General features: G+C 32.2%; 1 protein-coding gene across 5 annotated transcripts in view; it reads left to right on the top strand.

Moving 5' to 3' along the window:
- LOC111064506 (transcription factor AP-2-epsilon) overlaps positions 1-17,163 on the top strand; it is a 156,702-nt gene that overhangs the window by 71,082 nt on the left and 68,457 nt on the right. The window contains exon 1 of one of the 5 annotated variants that reach the window (XM_039442354.1): positions 7,977-8,138. The exons of the other annotated variants lie outside the window; for them this stretch is intronic. Coding sequence (XP_039298288.1) covers positions 8,121-8,138 — 18 coding nt within the window. The 5' untranslated portion in view covers positions 7,977-8,120. Of the gene's footprint in view, positions 1-7,976; positions 8,139-17,163 lie in introns of those variants that run through there. 5 annotated transcript variants of the gene reach the window in all.

The raw sequence follows: 17,163 nt of genomic DNA, 5'->3' as shown, positions 1-17,163 counted from the left end.
TATTTTTGTGCTCTACAATCTGAGATCAGGTAGAGCGCTCTATCTCATATAGATTTCCAGGTACACCTGACAACAATGCTCCTTGTATTGTGAAAAACAATAATTTTTAGCTTCAACCATCATCACCAACAAGTTCATGAGATTATGTTCTATTATATTCACCCGTTAGATGCACTTCATTACAGTATTTCCTAGAGGATAGGAGTGCATAAGGACACCTCAAGGAACAAGATCTCAAACACTCATAACTTTTGACACAATGCTCGGATCTCATCGTACTACACTTCATTCTTTTCAGCTCGTCAAGGCGGTTCAAAATCATTCATCACAAGTGAAATTCTCTATACCACCTCTGTACGTCAAAATTGATTGTTTGATTGATTGAGTACTTTATTTATGTAGATTACAATATATACTGGCTCATACACTTATACAATAGCTTACAATACAGCAAAGTTTTAGATGAATTTACAAAAAATAAACTAAGAAAATAATTATTGAACTGTACAATGATATGAAAAAAATCAATTTGGAATAACTATACAAGATAATATTGTAATGAGTCTACATCAATTGGCGGAGCTTTGGACATGTCAATGTAACTCTCTTCATTGAAGCAGAATTTCTATTCTAATACTACTCTAATTTACACTACTCTGCTCTGTATTTATTTATTTATATTTTTTACAAAGAAGCACTGATTGGGAGAGAAAAACTAAGGATACACCTTGTACTATTTCTCTCCCAAATTTAGATATCATTTTAAAAGTTCAAAATAGGGTTATAATTACACTTTACTAAAATTTAGTCCATTTTCACTCAAAAACAACGAAAACTAAGATTTTTAAATTTTGACGGTTAAAAATAGAATAAAAAACAAAAATATCACACTCAAATCACCATTAATTGGAAAATGTCTAAGTAATTTCAAAAAATTTCGAGCCATAAAAAACACGACTCTCTACTCTACTATAATCGATATCTACACTTTAATCTATACCTATACCTATATCTATATCTATATCTCTATGTCTATACCTCTATCACTATACCTATATCTCAGAATCACCTCTACACCCTGAATGAGAGCGTTGCTTTTTGAGCATTCCTCTCTGCATCTCTCCGGCTGATACCCCTGGGCGATAAGCAGGCTGGAGCGCAGGGCACAATCGGTGCATGTGTGAGTGTGTAAACGCATGCATGTGTGTGAGAAGGTGTGGAGGAGGGGTGACTGCCCCAAGCACTATACTATCACAGGGCAATGCTTCCGAATCAGAATTCATTCAGTCTTTGACGGCTTGTCAAACAGGTGGCTTAAACCTCAGCGCGATTTCGCCCGTCACATTTATCCGCGATCAGTAATTAGCGAGTACTCCTACATCACTATATACTCATAAAGTATATAGTAGAGTTTAGAAATTATCAGTGGAATTTTCGTGTGTTCTAGTGAACTTCTGCCGGTAAAAACTCGACTTTGAATTTGTTGAAGTGTTGGAATTTTATAGGGTGGTTCATGTGCTTGAGATGAATTTAGGGATCTGTTTCATCTCTAGGGATGTGTGGCAATTTCAAAAATGTTCAATTTTAAAAAAATTGATAATTGCTTAGTCAATTTTCAATCAACAGTTGGAATTTTCCAATTATCAAGGATATACTCGTATATTATTATTATTTTACTAAGTTTACTTAATCTGAATACTGTAATCATACTCATAAAATACTTTTAAATCATTGAATTGACACGTTTAATTCACTATTTCATTCTCTCATAGTATTAACATTTCTCTCTTAACATTTTAAACAGGGTTTACTAATAAAAATGTTATTTGATAAACTAGTTTAATAGGTGAAAATAGTCAATGGCTTATCAGTACCAAGTACCATACATTTTAGTTATTCTGCAAAAAACTTTTTTTTTTCAGCGGAAATATTAAATAATAAAACACATAAATCAGCGGATATATTTTCTCCTTATCGTGGTTTTGGGAACATTTACTGTCAAGTACACCACCAGATATAGTAATAAACTGTTGATATTTTTCACAATCATGTAAAGTATTTGTGTTCAAATTCTTAATTCTCCAGTTGTTATTATCTCCAGTTTTCACCACCAAAATAAACTAAATTCAAATCTTTGAGCATATAACAAAGTAGTGATTTTCTATCAACATTCCTTGCTGACTATGAAGTCAAAATTAGGCCTAGGTTTGTGTCTGGTTAGTTGGAGAGATAATACTGATTTTTTATGGTGATGTTAATCATAGAAAAAATTATAATTAATTCATTTCCAATCAATAGAAAAACGCTTAATTCCCTATCGTATTCTCTCATAATATAAACATTTCTCTCTCTATTAACATTTTAAACAGGGTTTACTAATAGAAATGTTATTTGATAAACTAGTTTAATAGGTTAAACTAGTCAATAACTTATCAGTACCATACATTTTAGTTATTCTGCAGCAAAACCAATTTTTTCTAAAAATTATCAATGTACTTCAATTAATCTTATAAAGACATAATTTGTATAGTAAAAGTAGTAGCTTGGAGTACTACCATGGACTTATTCCAATGCGTTTATAGACTTATTCACTTTTTGATACCAGACTTACAAGATATCTATTTTCAAATATATTCTCTGAGCTTTAATCAATGATATCCATTGCTAATCTATTGAAATCTGAAAACAGTCTCACTAAAAACTTATTTATAATTATTATTTAACGAAAATCCCAAATAAATGCTGCAATGGCTTATCAGTTCTTTATTATTTTATAATTATTCTGCGGTTCCAAATTTTTTTAAGAGCAAAGAGCTGTAAAAAAGGTTATCCAGTATTCTTTATTATCGTTGGAGTTAGAAGCTCACTCCTTTTATTTGATAGCCTGGGAGCCGCAAAGTGTTCGTGTTAAACATTCAAGTTTTGTTATGATATTGCTAAACTGTTAAAAATGTACTAATATTTAAGACAATAATTTTTTTCAATTTTTAGTTTTGAGGGATAAGTTATTAAATGGCTTGTGACAATTTGTCTTGAATAACAATAATTCATTATGTTCTGAAACTAAAATTTAGTTGGGTTAATAACAAATCAAACCCCGAATGTCCAATAGTTTCGAACAGCGCAATCTAAACATTTCTAGATAAAAATATGTTTAATCACTTTCAAACTAAATAATGTGGGACAGTAAGCCCAGTAGTATTAATTTACCTCCATCAGTTATTTTTCATAGCTACTAAAGAAACAAATCACATGAAACTTTACAATACTTCTCAGTATTTGCTCATTTACTTTTTGAAAAGCTTTGACACCCATCAATAATTAATTCTTGAAAAATCTCAATTCAAATTCACTGTACGTAAGAAAGAAACATTCCAATAAGATTTAAGACAATAATTTTTTCCCAATTTAGAGTTTTGAGGGATAAGTTAATATATAGTTTGTGACAATTTGTCTTGAATAACAATAATTCTCATCAAATCACTTCATTTGCTTAATTATTGGAAGAAGTTTGAATTTGTATATGTATTTTATCAAAAAATGTAGTATCATATCCCTTCGTAATGACTTCTCTAAGTTAATTTTATCAGACGTTGGATTTATACAACAATTCAATCAGAAATATTATCATCGTATTCCAGTAATCATCTATCATATTGTAAATTGATTTAATTAGATGTTCAGAAGTGTACGATTGGAAATGTTTCAAAAATGAGTATGGCATACCGTTCATCACATTTTTCTCATTAATATCTCTGATACCTATTGACAAATAGTTACATACTTGTCTATCCTCCTGTCATACGATAATTACTGCAACTCTATTTTTGAATTGAAATGATTCCTATATTAACGTAACAATAACTTTCTAGCAGCATAGTTTACAGTTACAATTATTACAAATTTCAGTTGGATCTGTTCTATATTTACTCTAGACAGACACATACACTCACAACATCTATGCATTCTTATCCGGTTGATGTATTTAGAAATAGAAAATAGCCCTTGTTCCTCCGAGTATATCCGCTAAGCTACTTCGCACCGTAATTCAATTGGGTGAAATTCTTGGTCAAATAGACAAGCCGATTTCACCTCAACCGTAATTTGATACAATACTATCATTCAGACCTGTATTCTAAGCGCGGTGCAGGCGTTCAACTGTTAATAATATTTTTGGAGCTTGTGGAGGATAATCATATTGACTTTCAGTGTAGTCCCAATAACGAAGAACAGGGAATTTGGGATCGCTCAGATTACTGGAACTTTGAAGAAGGTTATCAAATGGAAAATAACAAACAAATTTTGATTACCGATTGATCCTATTCTCAACAAAATTATAATTATATTGTTCTATGAAGACGTAGTTGAGTTTTAATTCTATTCTCAATAGAATTATTCCATATATTCGTGGTATTCATGTGGTTGAGAGGTAGAGTGGACATTACTGTCCAAACTTTACCACATCAAATAATAAAAAAGTCATTCTATTTCATTCTCAATTCGTTCATGTGTAGGTATCTTCTCTATGTGCCTTTACTCTGCTCCTCCATACCATAGAGAAACAATAGCGTAAGTAGATATCCCATGGTATAGGGAATTGATGTCGCAACTTTTACTGTTATCTCAAGCCGATTACTGTCGATTATTGTCAATTTTTACTGTTTTGTTGCGGTGATAGTGTATGAACGGCACAATTTGAGAGACTACCAGCGTCACACAGCTGCATAGGAAAGAACTATGTGAACTATCGGCTTGGGATAACAGTAAAGGTTGCGAGATAAAAGATATCTATGCTATCGTTTCTCTATGTCCATACCTTTGAAACTTGGTCTTTACTCAAAATCTCATCAACTTCTATCCAATTTTTAATTTGATAGTAACTTAATCAAAAATCTTCCCTCAGTTCCATCCAAGCCCAGAGACAAAATTTAACTATTGTAAATTAAGTGTGTTTTTATCCGATTACTGAAAACTTGATCATATTTAATGAATTCGAAAAGGTTTGGTCAAAGTACGCGGAATGTATCCAAGCAATTGTGGGTTAAGGGGAAGAGGGGGATCTTATTGCCTCAACTTCGCCACATCACTTGTAATGTTATTAAGTGTAAATAAAATACATTTATCTATCTATCAATTGAAATCCATATTTTTTTAATATCCCTCAAATAGCTAAAAGCTAGAGGGATTAAAATATATATGAATTTTGTATTTAATTAGATGTGTATTGAAATTGAAATAAATATTCAATTTCTCAAACAACCAATCTCTCATAGTTTCAAATCTTGAAATCTTAATTACTACCCGATTATTGCCCGTTCATCAGTTCAATAATTTCCTAAATCTAAAGTCCGCGTCCTGTTGCTTTGCCTATCAGCGGAGAGCAACTAGACTACAATACTACCCGTTCAAAAATATCGGACATCTGTAGGGAGTTTTTCCATCTAGGGATCTAGGTACTCTGAAGCGTATGTTTTTCTAAAAGTAGGAATATTACTCCGCGAACCATACCTTGCCAATATGCAGGTTCAAAGTCACTGTGGCAAAGCTATGGGATGCGTACTATCATAGAGAAACAATAGCATAAGCTATTGTTTATGCTATTGTTTCTCTATGGTACTATACAACAATAACTTTTCAACTCTATTTCTACTCTAACTCTCCTCTATTTCTACTCTACTCAAACTCTAACTTTTCTACTATATTTTTAAATTTCCACCTCATGATTCTCCAGAATATTCCAATACTTTCAATATAAAGAGATTTTGATGAACAGTATATGATATCGATTGCAAGCTCTCTACCATGGTATGATAATTCCCTTTTTCAAGGCACAAAAATGTCCAATTCCTGTGGTAAAACTGTATTGTAGGCCTATGTTGTTCTTGTTCAGTTCACATACTTCCAGTATGAGCATTGGTGCATTGAACAACAGTGGACTGTATTCTTATGTGAGGGTTTCATCTCATGATTTGAATTTGAATTTGAATTTGAATTTGATTTTCTATTTCCATATTAATATATTTCAATGTAATTGATTTAACAATAGTTGAGGATATTTTTTAATTGTTTTTTTTTAACTGTGGCATAGGCCTACCAGGAAATCATTCCAAATTTTGGCTTGGTCTGGTCCAGCCCTTTCGTAAATGTATACTTGTTTTCTCAAATTAGACATTTTGTAGGCCAAGAAATACGTATTATTTGTCGGAGATTATGTCAACTTGATTCTTGATTAGTACTTTTTTATTGGTGTTGTATTTGGTAAAACGACCGACTGGTATTTCATTAATTAATACTCAAGATAAATAGTCTATTAATAAGAAAACTTTATTGATAAAAATGATTACATTGAAATCAAATAAATTGATTTATTCATTAACATTTATTCTCAATTTCATTCAAAAATAGTCGCAAAATTGAAAACTGAAAGAAAATTAAAAGATACAAATAATACCAATCACCAGAACAATCAAGTGACTTTGAAGAATCGTGAGACTATAATTTTCAATATTTCTAATCGTAATTTTGATTAAAACTGATTTTACTCAACTTTCAAAACCGAAACTTCACAAGCTATCTGAAAAAGAGCAAACTCGGTAAAAATTGCGTAACGGAAACATTCAATATTAATTTGTTGTTACATACTTCAAATATTCAAATCTATCCATGTAAAATATAGTAACTCATTGGAAAAATGTTATAATATAATTATTATAGTGATGAGTGACATAGTTGTAATTTTCATATAAGTAGATACGTACAGTTGTAGTTGATAAATTGATGCTAAAAATCAAACAAACATTCATCTTTGAAATTGCCACATAATAGGGTTTTTTATTCAATCATTTATTGTATGTCTTACATATATATTGTCATACTTACTTGTAATATACCTACTCAAACTCACATTAGTGGTATATCCTAATACCTCCATTATTATGAGTGATTCAATCAGTCTAATTAAATCAACCGAGATACTTCTCATATCTCTGTTAACTATATCAGTAACGTTTTGAAACGCTTTGACAACGATCAATAATACATTATTGAAAAATCTCAATTCAAATATGTTTAAACTATAGTTTGATATGATGATGTGAAGACATGTGAGGCTCTTTGAATCTTTGGATCCTTGAATCTGTCCCTAAAGGTGCGTACAGATTTACGCGCCTCGAACATGAGCAATTCACTTTCAATCAACTGATGCCAAGCTTTTTATACCGTTTCTGTAAAAATACAGATATAATCAGCTGATTAAAAGTGAATTGCTCATGTTCGTGGCTCGTAAATCTGTACGCACCTTTAGGGACAGATTCAAGGATCCAAAGATTCAAAGAGCCTCACACGTCTTTACATCATTATATCAAACTATAGTTTAAACATATTTGAATTGAGATTTTTCAATAATGTATTATTGATCGTTGTCAAAGCGTTTCAAAACGTTACTGATTATAATGTGTTAGCAGAGATATGAGAAGTATCTCGGTTGATTTTATTAGAATGATTGAATCACTCATAATAATGGAGGTATTAGGATATCCCACTAATGTGAGTTTGAGTAGGTATATTACAAGTAATTATGACAATATGATTTTTCAATAATGTATTATTGATCGTTGTCAAAGCGCGGCGCTCATGTTCGCGGCGCGTTCATCTGTACGCATCTTTTAAATAAGCATAAGCATAAACTACAGTTTTGAAATTTTAGTTTGAGTTTGAACTAGAATTTAAAGTGAGCTTAAGGTTATTTAAAATGCATCTGAAATAATTGGGATTAAGGGATGAAACTATTATCGGCGAGTTGTTAACCACCCTCTAAAATTCCTCACTACCCTCAAAGATTCACCTGAAATCCCGTTTTAAATGTTTGTCCAAACTTACAGATTGGGACTAACAGATGTGTAATGATTGATAACTAGGCACATAAATGTTAATGATTCGTGACCATTACAATCTGAAGATAGTCGTGAGCAAAAGCTGCTGGTCTGTTACGTGCATCGTAGTGAAGACCTCACCAAAAGTGCTACTTAACAGTGATCATCATCAGAGCCCAGTGACAGGGTTTTATAGTTTCAGTCCTGGATAATTGCACTGGACATCTTAGCCCTGTTTGCCATTATGATATGTCCAGTTTTATGGAGGTAAATATCACACATAAATTCATCACTACTTATCATTCATAATTTATCATTTATGGAGGTAACTATCACACATAAATACACCACAAATTAGCATTCATAATATTTATCATTTATGGAGGTAACTATCACACATAAATTCATCACTACTTATCATTTATAATTTCCCATTTATGGAGGTAACTATCACACATAAATTCATCGATAATTATCATTCATAATTTATCATTTATGGAGGTAACTATCACACATAAATTCATCACTAATTATCATTCATAATTTCTCATTTATGGAGGTAACTATAACACATAAATTCATCACTACTTGTCATTCATAATTTATCATTTCTGGAGGTAACTATAACACCTAAATTCATCACTACTTATCATTAATAATTTCTCATTTATGGAGGTAACTATCACACATAAATTCATCACTAATTAGCATTCATAATTTATCATTTATGGAGGTAACTATCACACATAAATTCATCACTACTTATCATTCATAATTTCTCATTTATGGAGGTAACTATCTATCACCAGAGTAAATCTCTTACTTCATATAGTAAGAATCTACATAGTAAGAATAAGAAACGATATAGTTTCGTTTCTCTATGCTATCACAGATGAATTCATCACACATTATCATTCATAATTTCTATAACTCATGAATTCAACACAGACTATCATTCATAATTTCTCAACCAGATATTTTGATAGGGCTACTAGACGCATCTGAAATATCATTCATAAATAACTGTGGATTATTACGTAAGCAATTTTCCAATATAATAGAGCAGTATCAATCAAGCCGTATAACATGTACGAAGATTTTATACTCTAATTGATTCAACTTCTGAACTGGAATAAATTGCATTCCCTATCTTATACAGACTAAGTGCCGGTTGCACAAAAGCCGTTTAAATTTTAACCGTGATTAATTCCACGAGAACCAATCAGAGAAACCGTCTTTTCAAAAAAGTTTAAATTTTAACCGTGATTAATTCCTTGAGAACCAATCAGAGAAGCCGTCTTCTCAAAAAAGCCTTCTCTGATTGGTTCTTGTGGAATTAATCATGGTTAAAATTTAAATGGATTTTGAGCAAACGGGCTTGAGACTTCAAGTATTCAAGTATACGACCGTCTTGGACATGCTAAATTTTTAGCTCGTTAACCGGGTGCATTGTCTCTTATGGGTTTAACTATACGAACGAAATAGACACTCCCCATAAGAGACCATGCATTCTGAAGACGCGCGAAATAAATCCAGATACCCGTAAAGTTGGGATCTGAGTCGGAATTTATAGTTGAACCAAGTCAAACTACATTTAAATCAAGTCAAATAGAGTGTAGTTAGTGGTTGATTCAGCAGTTTGGAGTAATATCCAGTAGCTTGATCAGGATAAACTTGAATATAAAGAAAATAAAAATCTAAGTACCCTTTTTTGAAATATTTATAAAATGTGATAAAATATTTTAAAAAAAGGGTTTTGAGATTTTATTTTTTTATATTAATATTACAAGTAGCCCTATACAGAAAAGAGATAAAGATAAACTTGATTTCTAGATTAAAATCTAGACTGCTTGAGACCAACTTCACTACAGTGACATTCACTTTCATCTTTTAAAATTCCTTATAAATAGCATCAATTCTTCACATTTAACCAACGTTCACAGTTTGAAGTGAGCAGTCCCCTTAAGAGCTTCAAAATCATAAATAAATCAATAGACCTCAAGGTATTTTCTGATTCACCAGGAAGTGATTTTCTAACTAGGTAAAGTTAAAGCTCAGTTAAAACTGAAGCTCAGGAAGTAAAAGCTCAGATGAATTTGAAGCTTGGGAAGTAAAAACACAGATAGAGTTAAAGCACGGGAAGTTAAAGCTCATAACTGACAGATAGTGAACGTAGCCTTAACCAGTAAAGTAAGGGTGGAAACATACTGGAGCGGCTTCAAGCTTTTGAGTGTTGTAAGCACGATAGGGAGATATGGAGAGCGCCTCCACCAATTATGTATCTGGGGAAAAAAACTATATGTAATAGTTTTGGTGGTTATAAAGATAAAAGTGAACAATCTACTATATAATTTATTGAATCATTATCATATATTTACATTTGAAACAATCAAGATTACTTTATTAGAAGAAAACAATATTAAAGGGCTACTCGCTTTGCTGCATTGAATCAATTTTTGTGGTAATGAAAAATATAAAAGAAAACACCTACCTCTCCGAAGATGCTTTCCTGCTTGGCAAACACTGATAAATATTCGCGACGTCAATTATTATTTTAAATTCGAAATAACTGATCTAGTGAAATGGGTTCAGATCCCGTCTTATTCAATAATACAATTCTCTTTAAACTGCCCGAACTGCGACAGGAAAACTGTATTATAAAACAAGAGCAAAATCTATCCTTTTCACCAGAGCAGCCGGACTTTACTCACAGTCCTATCAAAACGAACTCAGCCCCAAAAGCTAAATTTGGGTATCAATATAAACTCAGTCAATGCCAAATATGAAAGACATCTCAAGTACTTATTTCTATCTATCGCACAAGCGCACGATTGTTATTAAAAACAAGAGAAGCTAAAGTTAATTTTGACAACAAATAAAATAAACAATCTTTTTGTCGATGACAAAAGATTGTTCAAAGACAAAATACTGTTCATTGAACTTTTAATTTAAAAACTCTAAAATCCTGATCAATATGAGATAAATATATGATTCAAATATATGTCCCATATGACCATTGGATGATGACGCACTCTGGTAGATCTATGTGCACTACAATTTAAATACATGCATGACATTCAACACTGTCAATCTTGAAGCAACATTCGCCGCTGCACTATGTTTGCACAAATTAACCTTCTAACGGGTGTACCAAGAGCAATTCTTTTATTTTAATATGGTGTTTCGGATATCACCCTAACGCTGGATCAATCAAATCTCTATTTACTGTGATATTGATATAAATATATTGCCTATACCACAATATCAACATAAATTAAAAAGGTAAAATTGAAGAAATTTACGAAGATCGTAGACACTTTCATTTCATTTGAGGGGTATGTGGATTTGCCAATGTTTTCCAAGTCTTCATTCATCAGTTTCTTACTATTTCTGTGCATTTAACAATGCGGAAAGAATTCCTCACTAGAGTGAAAGCACACATCTAACAAGTATTTTCTCACTTTAACTCTAAACTTCTAGCCGTTAAGAAAAGCGGCTTAGGAGCCGCTTAGGCTCGAGTCTCTTGGCTAGAGCGGCTAGGAGTCTCTTAAGTTTCTTAAGAGGAACTTGAAACAAACATAGACACGATTTGGTTGAAGGTAAACGTTGAAGATTGAAATACTGTATGAATGAATTTCATAAATCGTTGATCAATTGTGTAAAGATTTATGAAATAAACTGGTATATTGGAAAAATTAAGCTTTTAAATTGAAAGAGTCTGGGAACGAGATGGAAAACGTTTCATCCTGATATACTACATCTCATTTAAAGTTGAATTAGATCATATAAAGAGATAAGTTTCACAGTTTGCAACAATTTATCATGTATCAAAAATGAAAGGCATGAAAAAACAGCGAAGAAACATTTTTTATTGGAAAGTTGGCACCACTGAGCGCCCAACCTTCGTAACGGTCAAGACCGGGAATTTTAAATTGAAAAATATAGACGAGTTATCGAGAGAAATTAAATTTAATGGCAACACTGAACTACCATAGCTATTTTAAGTATATAATTACACAGGTTCCAACATTTAACTCTCCAGCTTTCTTTCTTTATCACTCCTTCTCACCTGTTTCGGCATCTTTCTCTCTCCATGAAAGGTGAAGTTCTACATCAGGTCGATATGTATGAATACATACAGAAGAATCGCCAAGAGATCGGATTTCGTCGCTGACGAGGTAGGATGATGATCACTTTGCTGAGCCAATATTTCCAAACAGCTACCTTGTAATTGCTGCCCATATTTTTGGTCAGCGCGCGTGCGCGAGTTTCTTGATAAATTATTCGCTTTACTTCTTCGTTTCATCTTGACCTTTTTTATTTATCATTTTTGAAGCACCTCATTTTCCGTTACGACACCGTGTCATCTCTAAGGTCAACAAACTTGACACCTTGACAATGATTTCAAAACGAATTGTGAAAAAGTTATGGGACTTGTCTTCCCTGAAATGAATTTCGAACTTTGAGAATGAGCTACCACAATATTATTAAACAAACTACTCAACATTGTCACAACCAGGGAGAATTGCATTTTAAAATACAAACCAACAATAATAGAAGTCAGCTGCTTATTAGAATAGGAGATTATAGAAAATACAAGTCCTAAGAGTCCATTAAACTATACTACAGTATTATAGAAATATTAATTTTTTGATTGGTTGGGATTGCTAACTCACTCCCATAAAATGGAGTGTATGATTTGTCATCGACCAATAGGATTGAAGGGCGTGTACTAGAACGAATTGACTCGCTTGTGATTGGTGGAAGAGTTGCTGACCATAGTTGTACGTAGTATTGTATTTGTCCGGTAGATGGAACTTGATTCAATGAATTTTGTATGCTCTACAAAAATAGTACAATTGATTTGTTTAGTTTATTGAATTACTATAGTTATCATTTCTAGTGTAGATACTGTTTTATATCGTGAGGTCGATTTGAAACCTCATTCTTAAATATTTGATTTGATTTTCAATCTGGAACAACCAATGACAGTGTCTCAATCATTTTTTTAAAGTCAATTGAAAAGTGGTCGGACACTTAATCAACAATTATTTTTCCAATCAGCTTCAAAATCTGCGATTTACTCAATGAGTCACCATACTCACCTCCAAACGCTCATCTCCTCTCTTCATTGATACAAAAACTTTTCTGAACTCCTAAACTCGGGGGTGTGATTTTTATCTCTCGTTGTCATTGATTAGAGAAAAGTCTTCTAAACTTCAAACTCTGAACATGTAAATATGATTCTTGGTTTCAAGCTTTGAAAATTATATCCATACAAGATATTGATATTGTTTTAACTTAGAATGTTTCGAGTATTCCACCATGACAAGACTTGGATCACCATTTTCACTTTCCTTCCCCTACTACCATAGGTAAGGAAAGTATTGCTTTCCAAAAAAAAATCAAGGTACCCCAATTTCAAGTTTTCTATACGTTTCAAGGTCTCCTGAGCCAAAAACATGATTTTTAGGTGTTGGTCTGTGTGTGTGTGTATATGTGTGTATGTCTGTGAACACGATAACTCTATTCCTAATTAACCGATTGTCTTGAAATTTTAAACTTAAGGTCCTTATACCATGAGGACCCGACAATAAGAAATTCAATAAAATTCAATTCAAGATGGCGGAAAAATGGCGAATAATTACTAAAAAACCATGTTTTTCACGGTTTTCTCGAAAACGGCTTTAACGATTTTCTTCAAATTTATACCATGGATAGCTATTCATAAGCCCTATCAACTGACATGAGTCTCATTTCTGGGAAAATTGCAGGAGCTCCGTAATATTCTTGAGAAAAATGGCGGATAATTTACTAAAAAACCATGTTTTTCACGATTTTCTCAAAAATGACTAGACTGATTCATTTCAAATTCATACCCAGTATAGTTATTCATCAGCTCTATCAACTGGCATGAGTCTTTTTCCTTGGAAACTATTGGGGTCCACCCCATCCTTGAGAAATGGACTTTGTAAACTCCTTCTCGTGCATGAGGTACCTATTATACAGTAGTCATTTTCATTTTCATTTATTGACACACTTTACAATTTACAATAATAAATAATACACAAAACATTACAAAACAATAATATAAAGTGGTTAGGTAACCTCATTTGAAAAAACGTGTTGAGGCACCATCACACTGAAAATAAAGAAAGAGTAGCTTAGAGCCTAGCTAAAATTATATAAAAACTTGATAAATGTTTATAATACAGAGAAAAAAATATGTTGAAGAGTACTAAGAGATAAACTGTCCCTTCATAAATGTATCATTCACTGCAATATGATAATATCAAAAATACAATATAAAAGTAACTATACTATCTAAACAGAAATTCAACATCTTCTAGTGAAAACAACCAAGATTTCAATTCCTTGAGAAAAATTCTTAAATTTAAACTAGAGGACACATGGAAAGGAAACTTTAAAGCACAAAAAGTAAAAAACCTACGAAAAGCTTCAACATTAGCCTTCAACAGAATGACCTTATTTTGAAATCTCAAACGACTAGAGTAAACTCTAGCATTACTTTGAACATTTCCTCCTCTAATGAAAAATATTCTTAAAACTCTAAAGACATATAAATATGTCTAAAGACATATTTCTTAATGGCAAAATATGAAATTGTTTAAAAAAAACCATTGCATGTTCCGTTCTAGGTACACGCGCCATTATTCTGATAATTTTCTTTTGTGCAACTAAAAGTGTATTGATATTTGTGAAATAAATACCTCCCCAACAAGTGATCCCATATTGTAGCTTACTTTCAATAATGGAAAAATAGATCAACCTTAATACATTTACATAGTCTGATCGCAGTTTCAAATATGTTGCCGCCAATCGTTATTTTGTTATTCCTCTAAACTATTCTCGTTTAAGAATGAGGCTCATAGTTCAATGAGCAAGGAAAGTTGTGTGAGTGTACCATACCAGATTTTTTCGTATTTCATTCCCAGACAAGATATTGTTTCTTTTTCATTAGCACTTTTTTGAGAATTTACCTTGCGGATAACTATAGCTATTCTATATACTATTTCCTGGATGAGACCCACTTCATTTTATTTGAAGTTTCAATGTTCAATCTATGAGTACTAAGAGCACGTCTCATTCATGATCGATCCGAGATAAGATGCAAACCTCAAAGTCAACCTCTTTCTCAACGTTAACTTTAATCTGAATCTTAATATCGAGTACAATATTATTCTGATGTCAGATGTTTGAATCCCCTAGGCTACGCTAGAGAAGTTCTTGTTACAACATATTATATGAAAGACAGACAGTAACAATTGATCAAATTTGTTACTGACATACGTACTGTTCTCTTGAGATACGTGAACGTTATCAAAATGATGAAGCTTTGAAATGCTCGCTTCATTTCAAAATCAGAACCTTTCACGAAAAGTTGAGAATTGTAGGAAAGCAGACAAGAATCAATCAATAGCTGGAAGCATCTTGATACGTGTTTGACGTTCCAATCAACCGCAATATCATGTGCACACATTGATGTTCTTGAAGCTTTCTCCTTTCAGAGGAAAATATATTTGAAACAAAAATGTTTCTCGCTAAATAATTCAATACAGTTTGAGTAGAGTGGATGAGATCCAAGGATAGTATATATAGCTATTTTATTTATACTATTCTTTGATGAGATCCACTTCATTATATTTGAAGTTTCAATGTTCAATTTTTATTAATGAAGAGAATAAGACAAATTCCATCTACAAAATGTTTTGATTAAATTTTGATTTGAGTTGAAGTGAATTGTTCACCTCCAATCTTCAATTTAAAATGATAAGGGAAACGAGAGAATTCCATCCTAAAAATGACTTGATATCAATTGTTTGAAGTTAAATGTGAGGCAATAATGTTAAATACATTCCAGCTGAGCTTTAGTGTTTACAAGTTTGTGTTTCTTTAATGGTTCCAAATTTTCTTAAATAACTCAATATTATTTGTTACAAGTGGTAATTGAGTGGAATATTTTTAATCAATCTATTAATTCAAGCCATCTAAATTCAAAATTTATAGTTTTCATGTTTATTTTTGACTAGAACTTTGTGTAAATTGTACACGTGAAATTCTAACCTCATCTTGGACTGTGTCACCTACAAATTTGGAAGAAAAATAGCACAAGGACTACCTTATTATTTTATCTACCAATTTTATTACATTAGTCTCATTTGTATTGCAAATAAATAAATAAATAGATAAATAATAAAAAATGGATTACGTTACAATTATCCAATTTTGAGGGTTGACAAACAACTCATCTAAAAGTGGATAAATTCAAGTTGGAACCCAGTAACTTCGGATTTGAATATTATGATAGAAGTGAGGGTGATTTTTTGTTATGGATAAGTTTCAAAGTAAAGAATAGTTGGAAGTTTATGAATAAGGATATTGTTATAGTATTTCTGCAATTGTGATTCAAAAACCGGAAGTGTCTGACTGGAAACTTCGTAAACTTGTTCAAAGATTGAATGCGATGCATTATGTCTGCGATGTTTTGATTGAAAGGCTCAACTCACACTTACGCGACTCATGTCGAGAAGCGACTGCAACTCTAGTCTCTTCTCGACACAGCATGTGTTTTCAAATGGTGACACTCAGACCAGTCGATTCTAGTCTCCGCGACCTCACGACTAAACTGTACTATAATCTCATCTCTAAACTACTAATCTACATTCTATGATAATTTAATGTGATATGCTATACACTCTGAAGAATTAATGTTTATTCAATGTGTAATTCATCAATGCAAATTCATTCAAATGCGTAAAATAGATTTCGATGAAAAGTATTAGAGATAGCTGAATTTTAACTCTGATCTGAATGCGGAGATGACTGAGGTAAACAGGAAAACATTCGAGAAAACCATCTGAAATATGTAGTTCTCTAATTGTTCAACTTGGAATGTGTAGTGCCTTGGATGAATCAAACAAAACATTTGATCGTACATGAGAAGCACTAATAGATTTACCGATAGATCTACCAATGAACTTACCAAGATAGGGTATTACCATAGCCACCTCTAATACAAGGCCGCGGCCTACGATATTGGAACGTCGCAGTATAGGCCTACAATCTAATGGTGGAAAAGATTTAAAAAAGTAACAGCTGATCTTTTTCACCAATCATGTATTATTAGATTGTAGGCCTGTACTGCGACGTTGCAATATCGTAGGCCGCGGCCTTGTATTAGAGGTGGCTATGGTCTTACTCATAGACTGTTTAAAGAGTTAGCATAAGAGGGAATCCACAGAAATTCTGTACCACACTTTTCTGAATTTCC

This window comes from Nilaparvata lugens, chromosome X, assembly GCF_014356525.2.
Source record: "Nilaparvata lugens isolate BPH chromosome X, ASM1435652v1, whole genome shotgun sequence".
Taxonomy (NCBI): Eukaryota; Metazoa; Arthropoda; class Insecta; order Hemiptera; family Delphacidae; genus Nilaparvata; species Nilaparvata lugens.
The sequence above is the reverse complement of the archived record's forward strand: the minus strand, read 5'-3'. Positions and strand labels throughout refer to the sequence as shown.